The sequence below is a fragment of the Mustelus asterias genome, chromosome 3 (genome assembly GCF_964213995.1).
Source record: "Mustelus asterias chromosome 3, sMusAst1.hap1.1, whole genome shotgun sequence".
Taxonomy (NCBI): domain Eukaryota; kingdom Metazoa; phylum Chordata; class Chondrichthyes; order Carcharhiniformes; family Triakidae; genus Mustelus; species Mustelus asterias.
The window spans coordinates 32,966,944-32,983,399 of NC_135803.1; the positions used below are offsets into that span (position 1 = coordinate 32,966,944).

Here is a 16,456-nt window from a genome sequence, read left to right on the forward strand (position 1 = left end):
AAACCTTTGATTACACGACTGTGCTCTTCACTCAGTAGTAGTCATTTTTTGTATCAATATGGGTACAAAAGTGCATGGTCAATACAAAAGCACAAACATTTGCAACAACTACCTTTGTCCCTACTTACAAAGCAATTCTCAACATAAAAAGTGGTTTCTTTGCCAACCGTACATCCAGGTTCACCAAAATCAGACTTGCCACAAAATGTTAACATTGTTCAAGTCTGATAAAGTCCTGTTTGGTGAATCAGACGAGGAAAGAGTCATGGACTAGAAGCAAGGTAGTGTTTAAGAGCCACACAAATAAAAAATGTATCCAAATACGACCCTGTCAACTTTTAATAAGCCAAATCTTCCCCCACGCTAAAGCAGAACTAGTGAAGGCTAACATTAACGAATGGCTGCTGCAAGCGTTGGCAAAGTATTAGAAAATTAGTTGCTATTTCTATTTGCCGGATAAATATGAACCCAAGAAACCCTGTAGAGTGGCGCAGTTTAGACCTGGAAAGGCGGGCAGTGGAGGAGAGGGGGGGGGGGAGCCAGAACATTTTGTTTTTTTAAAAGAAAAGCACAGAAAGCTCGACACTTCAGACGGAGAAGATGACAGCAGAGTTTTTATATAACACAGAATATGAAGGGCAACCGACCCGGCCACACAAACACCGTCCACATTTCAGTTTAAAAATAAATCATGGAGAGTGGAGAGCAGGAGCTGGTGGTGGTGGAAGGGGGAAGCACACATCCGTCTACTGTAGGCCCGGAGGAAAGCAGCGGGCCTCGAGTGGCGATGGCGCCGGCTGCTTGGCCCGAGGCCTCAGCCCCGGTGAAGAGTCCACAGAGGGAAGGGAGAGGGGGGGGCCTTGTCGCTGCGGGGGAGCTTCTCTACTAGGGAGGAGGGAGGAGGGGGGGAGAGCTATTCAATGGGGACCGAGGAGGCCGGGCCCGGAGGAGCAGGCCCGGAGTAAATCGAGGCAGCGAGCGGGCCTCCCGCTATCAGGGAATGGGTCTCTCTCTCTCTCCCCCCCACCGCCTTGCCCTTCCTCTCCACTCAGCCGGCGCGGTCACAATTGCGAAAGACCATTTTGAGAAACACTCACCATCTTCAAGCGCTCGGGCCTCTTTAAAAAATAAAATAGAAAAAAAAAACGGACAATTAGCAGTCACCGTGGGTGACACTCATGCGCAGTGCAGCGCACTCTCCCCCTCCCCACACTCTCCCTCTCTGTGAGACTGAGACACTCTGAGGGGAAACTTAGAGCCAGCCAGCCAGCCGCCCGCCCGCCACTCACTCGCTGCTGCCTGCAGCCCGGTCACTGCGGCCACGGGGCGGGGAAGGAGCACTGGGGGTGGGAGTGGGAGTGGGGGGGGGATGAGCCAAACTTCACTGGCAAACCCAACTCCTGGACCTCACTCACAAACCTGCAGCAACATCTCAGTCTCTGCAGCCAACTCACTGCTCCTGAATTGTCATTGCATGGGAAAGGGGAAAGTTTCATCCTCTCTCCTTATTAAAGAACTCTTCTGCTCTTGAATTATCATTGCATTGGAAAGGGGGGAAAGTTTTTCATTCTCTCTCTCATTAAAAAAAACTCTCTGCTCCTGAATTAAAGAGGGGGGATAGTTTCATTCTCTCTCCTTATTAAAGAACTCTCTGCTCCTGAATTATCATTGCATGGGAGAGGGGGAAAGTTTCATTTTCTCTCCTTATTAAAGATATTTTATTTTTGTGCAGCTCGTGAGAGGAAGAATTTGAGAGGGGAAGTATTTTTTTTAAATCTGTATTAATAGACAATAATGCACCACCTCGATCCATGCACACACACAGCTTCAGGCTGTAACTTGCCAAAAAGGAAAAAAAAAACCTTTAACCGTCTCCCTGCGTCAGAGTGTCAGGGGAGGGACTCAACTTGCTCAACATCAGATGATTGGCACAGCGCAGAAAATTTAAAATATTCTTATATGGTCATCTCCGACTTTTTAAAAAATGAATTGGTGGAGTTTACTATGCTCCTACTATTCCCTGCATGTTACATGCCATGTCATAGTGTCAGCTGTCGTTCAGTTGGCGAGTAGCGCAGTGAGTCACAAGGTTGTCAATTGTATTCCCAACTTAAATACTTACTAGCACAAAAATCGAGGCTGTTCTACACTGGCTCAGATGTTTGTTTTGGATAAGACCTTAAACTGGAGCCCCATCCACTCTCTCAGGCAATGATAAAAGATCCCAGGGCAATATTTCGAGGGGGAGGGGGGCGGATTTATCCCAGTGTTCTGGCCAATATTTATACATGATGTGGAGATGTCGGCGTTGGACTGGGGTAAGCACAGTAAGTCTCACAACACCAGGTTAAAGTCCAACAGGTTTATTTGGTAGCACAAGCTTCGAGAGTGTCGCTCCTTCTTCAGGTGAGTGAAGACTTCACTCTTCACTCACCTGAAGGAGCGACACTCCGAAAGCTTGTGCTACCAAATAAACCTGTTGGATTTTAACCTGGTGTTGTGAGACTTCTTATAATATTTATACCTCTTTCAGTATCACAAAAAACAGATAACTTGGTCGTTACCACATTATTACTTGTGAGAGCTTCCTGTTGCAAATTAACTGCTATATTCCCTACGTTGCAATAGTGACTGCGCTTCAGAAGTCTATGACTTCTCTGCCTCTGGCTTTGAGAGGTCCTATGGCATTGGAAGATGTTAATAAATGCAAGCCTTCCCTTTATTTTATAAATTGCGAGGTTCTACTTCATCTCTTGTTTCTAAGTTGTAGACCTGCCACTATATCTCCAATCTTTTGCACTGGTCAATGTCATCCTCTTTGAGTGAGAAAGTGTCATGTGACTAATCAGGGTGTATATATATATATATATATATTCCATGGGTGGCTGCAGGTAAAATAGTGATCTGTTGGGCTAAGTGCTGCCTACCAATTTTTTTACTAAATGTAAATGTTCTGAAGAATGTCCAACCAGGGGCCAAGATCCATCTTCTTTCTTTGGCTCTTACAACTTCACAGCTGGTATAATAAACCTTCAGGGTTAGGCAGCCTTACCTGGTAACGATGAGAATAACATATACTTCCTCACATACGTTACGGTAATAAAAGCAAACTACTGCTGTAAATCTGAAATAGAAACAGTGCTGGAAAAACTTCGCAGGTCTGGCAGTTTCTGTGCCGTGAGAGACAACTAACGTTTCGAGTCGAATACGAATCTTCTTCAGAACAGTTATATTGTTTGCAACCCCTCTCTAACTCAAGGTATAATGAATTATCCAGTGAAAACTGGAAGTCAGATTCAGCCAGGTCGTTGGTCATGGAGTTGAATGTTACTTAAATAATCGCTTCCATAAAAAATCAAATTCAACTGGCGTGTAATTTATATTATAAACCTATTATTTTCAAAACAGTAAGTGCGCAAGTTAGTTTTGTTTTGGTGAGTGTGCCCTGTCTGTGTGAATGTTGGAACTGCACTGATCAAACTTGCCTGTTGTAACCATGGAAATATCATTATGGAAATTTCACCCACGGTAAAGCAACCGGCTTTAATGATGATGGCAGAATTTCACATAAATATAATTAAGTACTCCAGTGGCTTGAAACTGGTTCCCATTCTGTAAACCGTTGCCTCAGATTATCAAATACTTTTAGATAAAGGAAGAAAGAACTTGCATTTCTATAGTGCCTTTCACGAACTCAAGCTGTCCTAGAGTGCTTTATATCTATATCTGAGTACGAAATGCTCCTGTCGTTAGCACGTCAAATAATATCAACATATACAAAGATTAATCCGCACGATTCAACGTTTTCATAGAATCAAAGAATCCCTACAGTGCAGATGGAGGCCATTTGGCCCGTCGGGTCTGCACCGACCACAGTCCCACATAGGCCCTACACTCAACCCCACGTATTTACCCTGTAAGTCCCCTGATCCTAAGGGACAGTTTAGCGTGGCCAATCCACCTAACCTTCCACACCTTTTTGATAAAAGATGTCCCAGCTCCTCAAAACCAAATTTACAGAGCTTTAGGGAGTCACAGATCAATTCATAATTGGCTAAATGAATTACACTCTAAATGTCAGATGTCAACCTTCCTTGTCACTGCGCATTTTCCAGCCAAGAAAACGCATTTGTAGAAAATGTAAAGTGATATAATTTCACGAGACTGAAATAAACAGAACCTCCCTCGTAGTAAAATGTTTGTTTAGACAACATTGAAACGGCACGATTCACAACATACTCGGCGTATTATTTGAATCATCTACTACTAAGTTGTTGATTCAGTAATATATATATTAATAAATATATACGTTTCCCGACATTCTTCATTACATCTTGTAGATTCCGTCTTTGTTTTCCAAGCTAGGCAAGCATTGTGCATTGTGCATGAGTTGTTCCTCCGGCTACTCGCCTTTACATTCGAGTCAGAGTAAAAAAGTGAAATCATAAACCGTGATTACATTGCCCATACAAAAATGGGTTTTGTGATCCGATCTCCAAGTTTTAGCTGCAACCAATACTTCTATAAAGTATGGACCTTATGTACAGACGCTTGGCTACATTTTGGATGAAAATCAAACCTGGGAGATAGGTAAGGATGTCTTCCGCTCACAACTAACATGAAAGCGGCAGTTCAGGGATTTTTGTTGCAACAAGCAGGGGAAATTGTTAAGTCTGAAGACTCAAATAAAGAGCCGCCAGAGATTTAAGATGAGTTTTATTGTGGAACGGATCTTTAATGGCACGGTGACATCGTTGATGAGGACTTAAGTGAGTGTCAAATCATGTAATATACAATTGGTGTAAGTGTTAAGTAAACACAGCCTTAAAGCAGCGTTTAATTGGTGTTTGGTGCGGAGATTCGGTAGATTGGAAAGTGCTTGAGGATTTCAGGTTTCGTGTGGACAATTGATTTTCTGTTCCCTTTGTCAGGGAGTTTTGGCGTGTGACATATGGAGTGTGAAAAAGACACGCTGTAGTTTAGAAAGATTCCTAGTATATATGCATTTAGATAAGCAGTTTGTGCCCTGCCCGAAGATGACATTGTAAATGGTTTGCTAACAACAGTCTGTGAAGTCTGTAAGATGCGATGCACGCGGCTGTTGTCATGTGTAAATTTCTGTATTTCACCCGAATCTATACCTGTGAAGAGAAAGCTTCAATAAAAGTAAAATACTGCGGTTGCTGGAATCTGAGGCAAAAACAGAAAACGCTGGAAAATCTCCGGAGGTCTGACAGCATCTGTGGAGAGAAACCCTACAAGTGCAGGAAGAGGCCATTCGGCCCATCGAGTCTGCACCGACCACAATCCCACCCAGGCTCCATCACCATAACCCCACATCTTTAGAATCAGAGAATCCTACAGTGCAGAAAGAGGCCATTCGGCCCATCGAGTCTGCACCAACCACAATCCCACCCAGGCCCTATCCACATATCCCTACATATTTACCCACTAACCCCTCTAACCTGCGCATCCCGGGACACTAAGGGGCAATTTAGAATGGCCAATCAACCTAGCCCGCACATCTTTGGACTGTGGGAGGAAACCGGAGCACCCGGAGGAAACCCACGCAGACACGAGGGGAATGTGCAAACTCCACACAGGCAGCGACCCGAGCCGGGATTCGAACCCAGGTCCCTGGAGCTGTGAAGCAGCAATGCTAACCACTGTGCTACCGTGCCGCTAATCCGCTAATCCCTCCAACCTACGCACCCAGGGACACTAAGGGACAATTTAGCAAGGGCAATGCACCTCACCCGCACATCTTTGGAGTGTGGGAGGAAACCAGAGCACCCAGAGGAAACCCACGCAGACACGGGGTCCTGCCATGGTCCACGGGGACCTGCCATGCTCCACGGAGAGAACGTGCAAACTCCGCGCAGACAGTGGCCCAACTCGGAAATCGAACCAGGGTCCCTGGCGCTGTGAGGCAGCAGTGTTAACCACTGTGCCACCGTACCACCCGAATAGAGAGAATAGAGTCACCGTTCTCTCCACCGATGCTGTCAGACCTGCTGAGATTTGCCAGCATTTTCTGTTTTTTTCTCCCCCTTTCAAAATGGAAATGAAATACAAAAGGTGAAATCAAACCTTCCCACCAGCCTTGTAAATCTTCCCCTCTAGTGTTTATGCTGTGAACGTTCGTATTGAATCTGAGCACGAACATTATTTCAATTTATTGAGGCCTCTGGCTATAAAAAGAGGTAGATTTTTTTAAATCACAAGTCTGTAATGTAGAACGACTTTATTCACCATCAGCACATGAACAACAGCATCTCACTGCAGACAGGTTCGCAACTATTGAAACTCATGTTAACAATTTCATTCTTGTGACAATCCCAACTAAATCCAAACTAATTTTGCAATTATGAAACATAAGATGGCAACGGCGACAAAGCAAATAACAGGCGAATCCTTTTCGGAAGTTGGATTTATAAAAACAAGTTAAAATACTCACTTGTGGACATCTAATGATCAGAATTGTTGAGATAAGTATCACAGCACTCACCTTCAATCCGATTCCAATTAACCAACTCCGTACAAATGCTTTAAAATACTTCGCACGTTTACGTATTCCAAACTTTACATCGTATTAATCATATTAAATATTTATTTGAAGAAAACAACTTTTAAACTTTTTTAAAAATGTGTAATTACTAATACAGTCTCATTGCAACATATGTTTGTAGATTTGTTTTTATGAACTTGCATCTTATGGGAATCGGTTTCAGAACTCGTTTAAATAGCAAACAAAATCATCAGGCTAAATAAAGAGAAACTCCCCTCCATCCAGGCTGAAGTTCACACTGAACTAATCGATTTCTCGCTCACACATAAACATAGATGAGTAGCTTGAATTAGGCGTGGTAAGTACAGTTTCAACCCCCGTTAAGTTTTAAATGTCGGTTCGCGATTTGGACACATTTGATACTCTAATTGACACTATTTTAAATGGCTGCAGTTAACAAAACGGCAGTGGCTAAACTGACCAGAACTTCTCAAGTCGCTGTGAACGAAACTTGTAGTTGGCGCGTTTCAGATAGGACGCCTGTGATTTTTGAAGGTCCAATCGTCGGCGAGTGGGGCGGGATTGCAGGAGCTCAGACTGATACATTTAAACCAGTTCCTGGGCTGGGAACAGTCGGGGAAAGTCTGGCTGTGAGATTCTGGGAGTCGTCACGATGGAGAGGTATCAAGCTGCCATGGTCCTGGGAGCGCTTGGGAATGCCATGGGTTATCATAACGTTTGTCATGAGTGCAACAAACCTGGACTAAGATTGACGGAGACGGATTTATCAGACCAGATTGACACGATGGTTTTAAAATCATTAAAGTGGCAGGCTCCGTTTGACACTCTCATGCACATGGCCACTGCTGAAGCGTTAACTTCTGGTGAGTTGCCTTATGTCCCTTGTCTTTTGTTCCGGTTCGAGGTGATATCGAAGCATTGCTGTCCATCAACTTGATATGTCTGCCCATCCATTAACACAACTCATTTCACACGATCCCACTGCACAGAGAACCTTCCTGTGATTTTCCCTGTGGAGATACGAATGTTGAAGTGTGGCTCTGACACCCACAGTATTTCCAGCCTCAGACTTCGGACCGCTAAAGAACGATTTGTCAAAGGCAACTTGCAGTTGCCGGTAAGGTAGCTAAATGCCCAGCTGAAACGATCAACACGACCCCGTCCTTTTCATGTACTGTAACAAGCTCGAATGCTCATTAAACTCATTTATCAAAAGTAGCATTTTACAAATAAAAATCCCAAGCAGCATGCTATCTTTTATTTGCATGTGCAAGGTAAACTTCGAAGCGCCTCCAAAGACTAACTTAAACCCTATCTGAATTTAGAGTTGGGGGATAATAACCGCGCAGTAGTTTGGATGGCAGATTAGCAAAGTAAAGACGTAATTTTCACCAATTCCCTTTCCAAAGACGATAGCATTTTTAATTGTGCGGCACAGAGTACATTTTCGACACAAAACACTTTAACAATGGAGTTATCTCCTTAGATAAATTGTAGCAGAGGCGCGGCAGCTTCATTCGCCAGGAGAAAACAGGTTACAGAAACAGAAAATGCTGGGAAATCTCAACAGATCTGACAACATCTGTGGAGAGAATAGAGCTAACGTTTCGAGTTTGGATGATCTTTCGTCAGAGAAAACAGGTTATCTCCTGGGGATGGAAACTTCAATAGAACCTTTAACCTGATGCTTGTTTCCAGCATCTTCCGTTGTATTTTGTTGTTACATTCTGTTTTTTTTTAATGGATCGCACATCTTAAAGTACCTCTTTCACGCGTTTAAGATTTTATCCAATGTCCTTATTGCTAAGTGTGTTAATAGTAACCAGCAATCTGTGCTATTCTACCAGGATGGGACACCTTCCAGGAACTCTGCAGCCAGGCAGCAAAGAGATACCTCATCATGTTGCATAGATACCAGAAATGTCAACCAAAATCGGTCTCAGACGGAGCCAAAGTTCAGACAAAAGACTACACTTCCAAAAGATACACCCCTTTAAATAGAAAAGGTGAGAAGAATTCCATGCAATTTTTAAGCAAATCCATGTCTATCAGTTGCACAATAAAAACAGAAAATGCTGGATAAGCTCAACAGGTCTGGCAGCATCATAGAATCCCTACAGTGCAGAAGGAGGCCAATCAGCCCATCGAGTCTGGACCAACCACAATCCCACCCCAGACCCTATCCCCACAATCCCACACATTTACCCCACTAATCCACACATCCCGGGACACTAAGAGGTAATTTAGCATGGCCAATCAACCTAACCTGCACATCTTTGGACAGAGCACCCGGAGGGAACCCACACAGACACGGACAGAATGTGCAAACTCCACATAGACAGTGACCCAAGCTGGGAATTAAACCCGGGTCCCTGGCGCTATGAGGCAGCAGTGCTAACCACTTGTCACCATGCCACAATGGAGATAAATTGCGTTAATGTTCTGAGTCCATACAACTCTTCTACAGAGCTTCGACCCCTCTTCAGCTGTGAAAAAGAGCCATATTGGACTCAAAACATTATAGCTCTCTTTTCTCTCCCCACAGATGTTGCCAGGTCTGCTGACATCCAGCATTATCTGTTTTTATTTCCGATTTCCAGCATCTGCAGTATTATACTTCTATTAACTGTGCTTCAGGAAATATTAATGCCCTGGTAGGAGGAAATGTAGGAAAATTAAAGTTATTATAGAATGAAAATAAAGAAGAACGAATAACCGAGATTTAGTATAAACCAATATTGTTCAGATTTCAAATTGATTTAGTTGACACGATTGTTCTCAATTGAACCAGAAGTGAGATTACAGTTTTGGAACTTTTTCATTGAAGGCGCTGCCTTTATCTATTTTATGTGTTAGGTTTATGTGTGACTGTTTTGAGCTATTTTGTCACCAGCTGTTGGATGTGAATAGCCAGTAAGCTCCTTTCAGTTAATGTATGATGATTTTCACAATAAAGAGTTAGAGACTGACTGCAAGTTAATCAAGTGATAACTATCAACATCCTGCGGGGGTGGGGGTGGGGGGGGGGGTGGTGGGGGGTGGGGGGGGGGGGGGGGTGGGGGGGGGGTGGTGGGGGGGGGGGTGGTGGGGGGGGGGGTGGTGGGGGGGGGTGGTGGGGGGGGGGGTGGTGTGGGGGGGGGGTGGTGTGGGGGGGGGGTGGTGGGGGGGGGGGTGGTGTGGGGGGGGGGTGGTGGGGGGGGGGTGGTGTGGGGGGGGGGTGGTGGGGGGTGGTGTGGGGGGGGGGTGGTGGGGGGTGGGTGGTGGGGGGGGGGGTGGTGGGGGGGGGGTGGTGGGGGGGGGGGGGGGGGGGGGGGGGGGGTGGGGGGGGGGGGTGGTGGGGGGGGGGGGGTGTGGGGGGGGGGGGGGTGGGGGGGGGGGGGTGGTGGGGGGGGGGTGGTGGGGGGGGGGGTCACCATTCTCAACTGGACTCAACTGGACCAGCCATATAATTACTGTGGCTACAAGAGGAGGTCAAAGTTAGGAATCATCTGGAGAGTAACTCATCTCCTGACTCCCCAAACCCTATCCACCATCTACAAGGCACAAATCAGGACTGTAACGGAATACTCTCCACTTTCCTGGATGAGTGCAGCATTAACAACAATCAAAAAGCGCAACGCAATCCAGAACAAAGCAGCCTGCTTGATTGCTACCCCGTCCACAAACATTCAATTCCTCCACCGCTGGTGAACAGTGGCAGCTCCTCCACCACTGGGGAACAGTGGCAGCTACAAGATGCACTACAGGAACTCATCAAAGTTCCTTAGGCAGCATCTAACAAACCCATGACCACCACCATCTAGAATGACAAGAGCAGTAGATACCTGGGAACACCACTACCTGGTGGAGAAGGTGGTGAAGAAGACATATAGTATGCTTGCCTTTATAGGACGGGGTATAGAGTATAAAAGCTGGAGTCTGATGTTGCAGCTGTATAGAACGCTGGTTAGGCCACATTTGGAGCACTGCATCCAGTTCTGGTCGCCGCACTACCAGAAGGACGTGGAGGCTTTAGAGAGAGTGCAGAGAAGGTTTACCAGGATGTTGCCTGGTATGGAGGGTCTTAGCTATGAGGAGAGATTGGGTAAACTGGGCTTGTTCTCCCTGGAAAGACGGAGAATGAGGGGAGACCTAATAGAGGTGTACAAAATTATGAAGATATGGATAGGGTGAACGGTGGGAAGCTTTTTCCCAGGTCGGAGGTGACGATCATGAGGGGTCATAGGCTCAAGGTGAGAGGAGCGAGGTATAACTCAGATATCAGAGGGACGTTTTTTACACAGAGTGGTGGGGGCCTGGAATGCGCTGCCAAGTAGGGTGGTGGAGGCAGACACGCTGGCATCTTTTAAGACTTACCTGGATGGTCACATGGGCAGTCTGGGAATGGAGGGATACAAACGAATGGTCTAGTTGGACCAAAGAGCGGCACAGGCTTGGAGGGCCGAAGGGCCTGTTTCCTGTGCTGTACTGTTCTTTGTTTTGTTCTTTGTTTCCCTTCAAGTCACTCACCATCCTGACTTAGGGATAAATCATGGTCCCTTCATTGTCACTGGGTCAAAATGCTGGAATTTCCTAACTGCACTATTGGTGTACCTACACCTCAGGGACTGCAAAGGTTCAGGACGGCAGCTCAGCACCATCTTCTGAAGGACAACTAGAGATGGGCAATAAATGCTGCCCTAGCCAGTGACACCACATCCAGTAAAATTATTTTTTTTAAAATTGCAGCTGGTTAACACCAAAGCCCAGTTTGATCATTACTTAATCTGATTGAAGATTCCTTTGATGCAAGGTGAACTCTGCATAAATGAAAACAATTCACAAATCAGCTTCAAAGCTTTCATGAATAGGGACAAATCTTCCAGGTGTTGTTTGAAATATGTGGAGGAAAATGATCAACTGTGCTAAATGTCACAATGTACCTGGTCATGGTCATAGAAGATATCTTCTGCAATTCAGAATATCACATGACTTTGATTAGTGCAACCTTGGTGCTGACAGTAGGGCAGGAAGAGAGTTACGGATTTCAAACATGGAGTTAGGGATGAAATGAAACAAAGTCGGGAAGTGTCGACATACTGAAGGACTTTGGAGTGGAAATGGAAATTGGGGTTTGGATGGTAGTTGTGATAACAAAATGGCTTGGGTGTGCCTTTTGAAGAGTATGAGATGATGGCAGTGTTGAATAAGTTGGGATGAAACCTGATCAGAGGAGCTACTTTACAATATTAGTGAGCATTGGATTAAGAGACATAACTGAATGATCACAAATTGGATAAGTGAGGCTTGAGAGGGTAGGAGATGGTCCTCGTAGAAAAAGATGAATTTGGAAGAAGAATTGGGAGCAGTAAGGAAGAAACTACGGGGTTATAAAGGATCGTGGTTAGTAAGTGAGAGGCTGTGAGAAGGTTGGAGATGGACGTGAGGTCAGAAGGAGGTAGTGGTTGAAGCACCTACATGGATGGTCTTCCATTTGGAGACAAAAATGTCCATAATTTCTTTGCAATATTTTTGGAGTTAAGATTGGAACAGTTAAGAGTTTGAAGGAATGTTTGTGATTGAGAAGGGGAATCTAGGATTATTAGTCCTTTCCATAATGTTCCTTAAATTATAAGAAGTTTAGTTTTGGAGAGGATGGTTTGATACTGTTGGGTGTGATTATACCAGATTATAGAATGCTTACAACACAGCAGGAAGCTATTCAGCCCATCATGTCTGTGCTGGCCCTCTGTAGGAGCGACTCACCGTGTGCCACTCCCCTGCCTTTCTCCCTCAGTCCTACATTTTTTAGATAATGATCCAATTTGACCTGTTTGAAAGCTTCAATTGACTTGCCTCCAACACACTATGAAACAGTCCATTCCAGATCTGAACCACTTGCGCGGAAACATTTTCCTCACATCACCATTGCTTCTTTTGCCAATTACCTTAAATTTGTGTCCTCTTGTTCTTGGTCCTTTCTCCAAGGGGAACAGTTTCTCTCTATTTACTCTGTTCAGACAGTGGAAAGCTAGACTCACTCATGGAACAGTTGCACTGAAACTTATGGCCCTTCACAACATCCCTACTACTACTTCAAAATACTACAAAATAAATTGTTTGCTGGATGCAGTGACTTATGTGGGAAAGGTTGGTGGTCATCTGCACTAACAATATCCCACTAGATAGATGAGTAATACTGTGGCAGATAAAATGGAAATCTTAAATGTTCATTAAGTTAAGGGATAACCACGTGTCAAAACCCATATCTGTGTGGGTTTCCTCCAGGTGCTCCGGTTTCCTCCCACAGTTCAAAGATGCGTGGGTTAGATGCATTGGCCATGTTAAATTGCCGGTTAGTGTCCTGGGATGCGTAGGCTAGAGGGATTAACAGAGTAAATATGTGGGGTTACGGGGATAGGGCCTAGGTGGGATTGTTGTCGGTGCTACAGAAGGAGGCCAAATGGCCTCCTTCTGTAGGGATTCTATGATTCTAGGAAAACCTAATCGGATACCTGCTAGGATCTTGAAATAGTTAGAGGAGGAAATTGGAAATTCTCTAGAAATTAAATTGAGTGCCGGAGGACTGGAAGGGGCTAACGGAGTACTCATTTTTAAAAAAGGAAACACTGTGAATCTGGGTAATTACAGTCTGATTTGTTTAACATCTATGGATGGCAAAGTCTTTCAAGATGAAATGACCACCTATCTGGATTCTAAATACCAAACAATAGTTAGAAGCAGCAAGCACAGACTTCAAAAGAGATAATTCAAACTCGTTGAATTCTTTGAGGCACAGGCATGGTAGATGGGAAAATTACAGTGAATGTAGTGTGCATGAATGTCAGGAAGGTATTTGACAAGGTACCATATGGGAAATTACTAATGACATTTGAGGGATATGGAGTTAGAGAACAGCAAAATCATTTTTTTAGAAGGGGGAAAATGGAGAGTAGAAAATTTTAGGTTGCAATTGGACAGTGAAATCCCTCAGGATTCAGTTCTGGAGCACTCCCATTCACCATGTATATCAATCATTTGGTTATAGGACAAGAGGAAGTAGTTTTGAAATTTGCAGATAGTTCAAAATTAAATGTATAATTAATTCTTTAGAAGATCAAAGGAAGCTGTGATGGGATATTGATAAGACAAGGGAATAAGCTGAAAAGTGGTGGATGGAATTCAATGTTGGTAAGTGTAATGTGATTTATCTTAGTTCTTTAAAAAGAACTTTAATTGTACTTTGAATGGAAAGACAGTTCGGTGTCATAGAAAATAAGAGGATTTTGGGGATATGCGTACAAAGAACAGTAAAGTTTAAAGCTAATTTATTAGTCACAAGTAGGCATTTATTAAGACTGCAATAAAGTTACTGTGAAAATCCCCTCGTTTCCACAATCCGGCACCTATTCAGGTACACTGAAGGAGAATTTAGCATGACCAATGCACCTAACCAGCATGTCTTTCAGACTGTGGGAGGAAACCAGAGTACCTGAGGAAACCCATGCAGACATGGGGAGAACCTGCAAACTCCACACAGACAGTGACCCAAGCCAGGAATCGAACCCGGGTCCCTGGCACTGAGGTGGCAGTGCTAACCACTGTGCCACCATGCTGCCATAACCAGATCAGGTTCATCATGCTGTGAGGAACAGCTAACGGCATTCTAGTTTTATCTCAAAAGGTACAGAATATAAATGCCAAGTGGTCCCAATGAGTCTACGTAAAATCTTAAGATCACAGTGAACAAATAGGAAGGATATTGAGGCTTTGGAAAAGGTCCAACATTGATTGGCTGCCTGGTATGAAGAAATGCACATATGAAAAAAAGATTTAAAACATTGGGTCATTTGTTGTAACAATGTAGATACCAGAGCAATGTAATATGATTAGAATGATGAAAAATGAGATAGGAACAGATTAATCCATGAGCTTTGAGGTAAAGAATGAGAGGCCACAGATCCAAGATTAAATGTAAGAAAGTAGAACAGAGAGCAGGTATCCTCTTCACTCAAAAGTTGTGGGGGGCTGGCTGGGGAGGTGGGGTAGGTAGTTGGGTGGGCAATGTTCGAGGTGATGTTGTTCAGTGTCACTATTTCATTGAATCCCAATCTCTGACAAGACATTCATGTTACAGTCTGAAATGTAGGGACTGTGCATATACCTTACTTTTCTATTATCAACTAAGTAGACAGAAGCAGGTGTCATTCTGGGAAAACAGAGAAGACAAGGATAGAAAAAGACGCAATTTTAGTGTTGTGTTTCACAAAAAAAAATCTGGGATTGTACGTAACTCGGTTGAATTATTCTAACTAATTGTCCTTTCAATAGTCTGATGTATACAGCAGCTTTGTGGTGATATGAGTGGAAATTCCATTCAAAGCTGAGGGTACAATTTATACTTTTACATTTGAACCTTATATTACTGATTTTCATTTCTATAGCACTTGAGTAGCATATATGTAACATACAAATTATACATTAATTAATAGGTTTGTTTTTACCATCAGAACATAAACATGAGCTTTAGTAATTGAGTCAGCACATTGAATGTTTTCCCCTACTTCAATATTAAAGGAACAAGATGCAAGTTTTTATCATTCAACATTATTGCAAATCAATATAATTAAAAGTTGGCTTTTTAAAATGTAATATTAATTAGTGCCTGTTTTAGGAACATTGGTATGTACTGGAGATGTGGAGTTTGAAGTGCCACTATTAACCGGCTGTCACATGCTAATTCACAGAACCTAAATTTGGAGCAGCCGCGAGAACAATGTGTGTTGGTATGTGCTATTCAAAGCCAGAGCAATTGAATGACCTCCTGCAAGTCAGCATTGAATGTGGTCAAATGACGCACAGTTATCCAGCAGGTAACACGCAAAGGATGAAGTAATCCCCTTTTCAGCAATGCATGTGTTTGTCTGATGATCATCAACAGAATCGTTCCAATATGACATTAGCAGCCACAAAATAAATTTGTGCGCATCTTTTGTCAATAGCATTTAAGATGTGCTGAAGTAGATTTATAGTGAGACATTAGTTCTAATACTGTAACAAACAAACTGAAAACTGCATTTTGCAAAGTACTTATTGCAGCTTGGCCCACATCAGCTGTGTAATGTTGCAAAATGTAGACACCGTAAATGACAACACTTCAGACCCTTAGAACCATAGAAAATTACAGCTCAGAAACAGGCCTTCTGGCCCTTCTTGTCTGTGCCGAACCATTTTTTGCCTAGTCCCACTGACCTGCACTTGAACCATATCCCTCCACACCCCTCTCATCCATGAACCCATCCAAGTTTTTCTTAAATGTTAAAAGTGACCCCACATTTACCACTTTATCCGGCAGCTCATTCCACACTCCCATCACTCTCTGCGTGAAGAAGCCCTCCCTAATATTCCCTTTAAACTTTTCTCCTTTCACCCTTAACCCATGCCCTCTGGTTTTTTTTCTCCCCTAGCCTCAGTGGAAAAAGCCTGCTTGCATTCACTCTATCTATACCCATCAAAATCTTATACACCTCTATCAAATCTCCCCTCATTCTTCTATTGTTGAAGTATTCTATTATTGAAGTAAACAGCACATTTACAATCTGTGTTCACAAGCAAAACAATTTAGAAAAATAAAATAAAAACTAATGTAACTTTCTTTTACCCAATGTATTATTCAATCAGAGTCTGCTTTATTGCATCTTTTAAAAAAAAGTAAAGTTAAAGTTTATTTATTAGTCACAAGTAGACTTCCATTAACACTGCAATGAAGTTACAGTGAAAATCCCCTCGTCGCCACACTCCGGCATCTTTTCGGGTACACTTGGCTAATGCACCTAAGCTGCACATCTTCGACTGTGGAGGGAAACTGGAGCACCCGGAGGAAACCCACACAGACACAGTGAGAACATGCACACTCCACACAGACAGTGACACAAGCCGGGAATTGAA

The 16,456-nt window shown here is 43.6% G+C and overlaps 2 protein-coding genes across 3 annotated transcripts in view; one reads left to right on the forward strand and one right to left on the reverse strand.

Annotated features, from left to right (window-relative positions):
• The window catches only part of dcun1d1 (DCN1, defective in cullin neddylation 1, domain containing 1 (S. cerevisiae)), a 51,383-nt gene extending 49,942 nt beyond the window's left edge, over nt 1–1,441 (reverse strand). The window contains exon 1 of the mRNA XM_078207029.1: nt 1,098–1,441. Coding sequence (XP_078063155.1) covers nt 1,098–1,100 — 3 coding nt within the window. The 5' untranslated portion in view covers nt 1,101–1,441. The remainder of the gene's footprint in view (nt 1–1,097) is intronic.
• Nucleotides 1,442–7,037: 5,596 nt separating this feature from the next.
• LOC144488999 (uncharacterized) overlaps nt 7,038–16,456 on the forward strand; it is a 33,389-nt gene continuing 23,970 nt past the window's right edge. For both annotated transcript variants that reach the window (XM_078206953.1, XM_078206958.1), the window contains exons 1-3: nt 7,038–7,392; nt 8,377–8,535; nt 15,256–15,381. In XM_078206953.1, the coding sequence (XP_078063079.1) occupies nt 7,182–7,392; nt 8,377–8,535; nt 15,256–15,381 (496 nt within the window). In that variant the 5' untranslated portion in view covers nt 7,038–7,181. The remainder of the gene's footprint in view (nt 7,393–8,376; nt 8,536–15,255; nt 15,382–16,456) is intronic.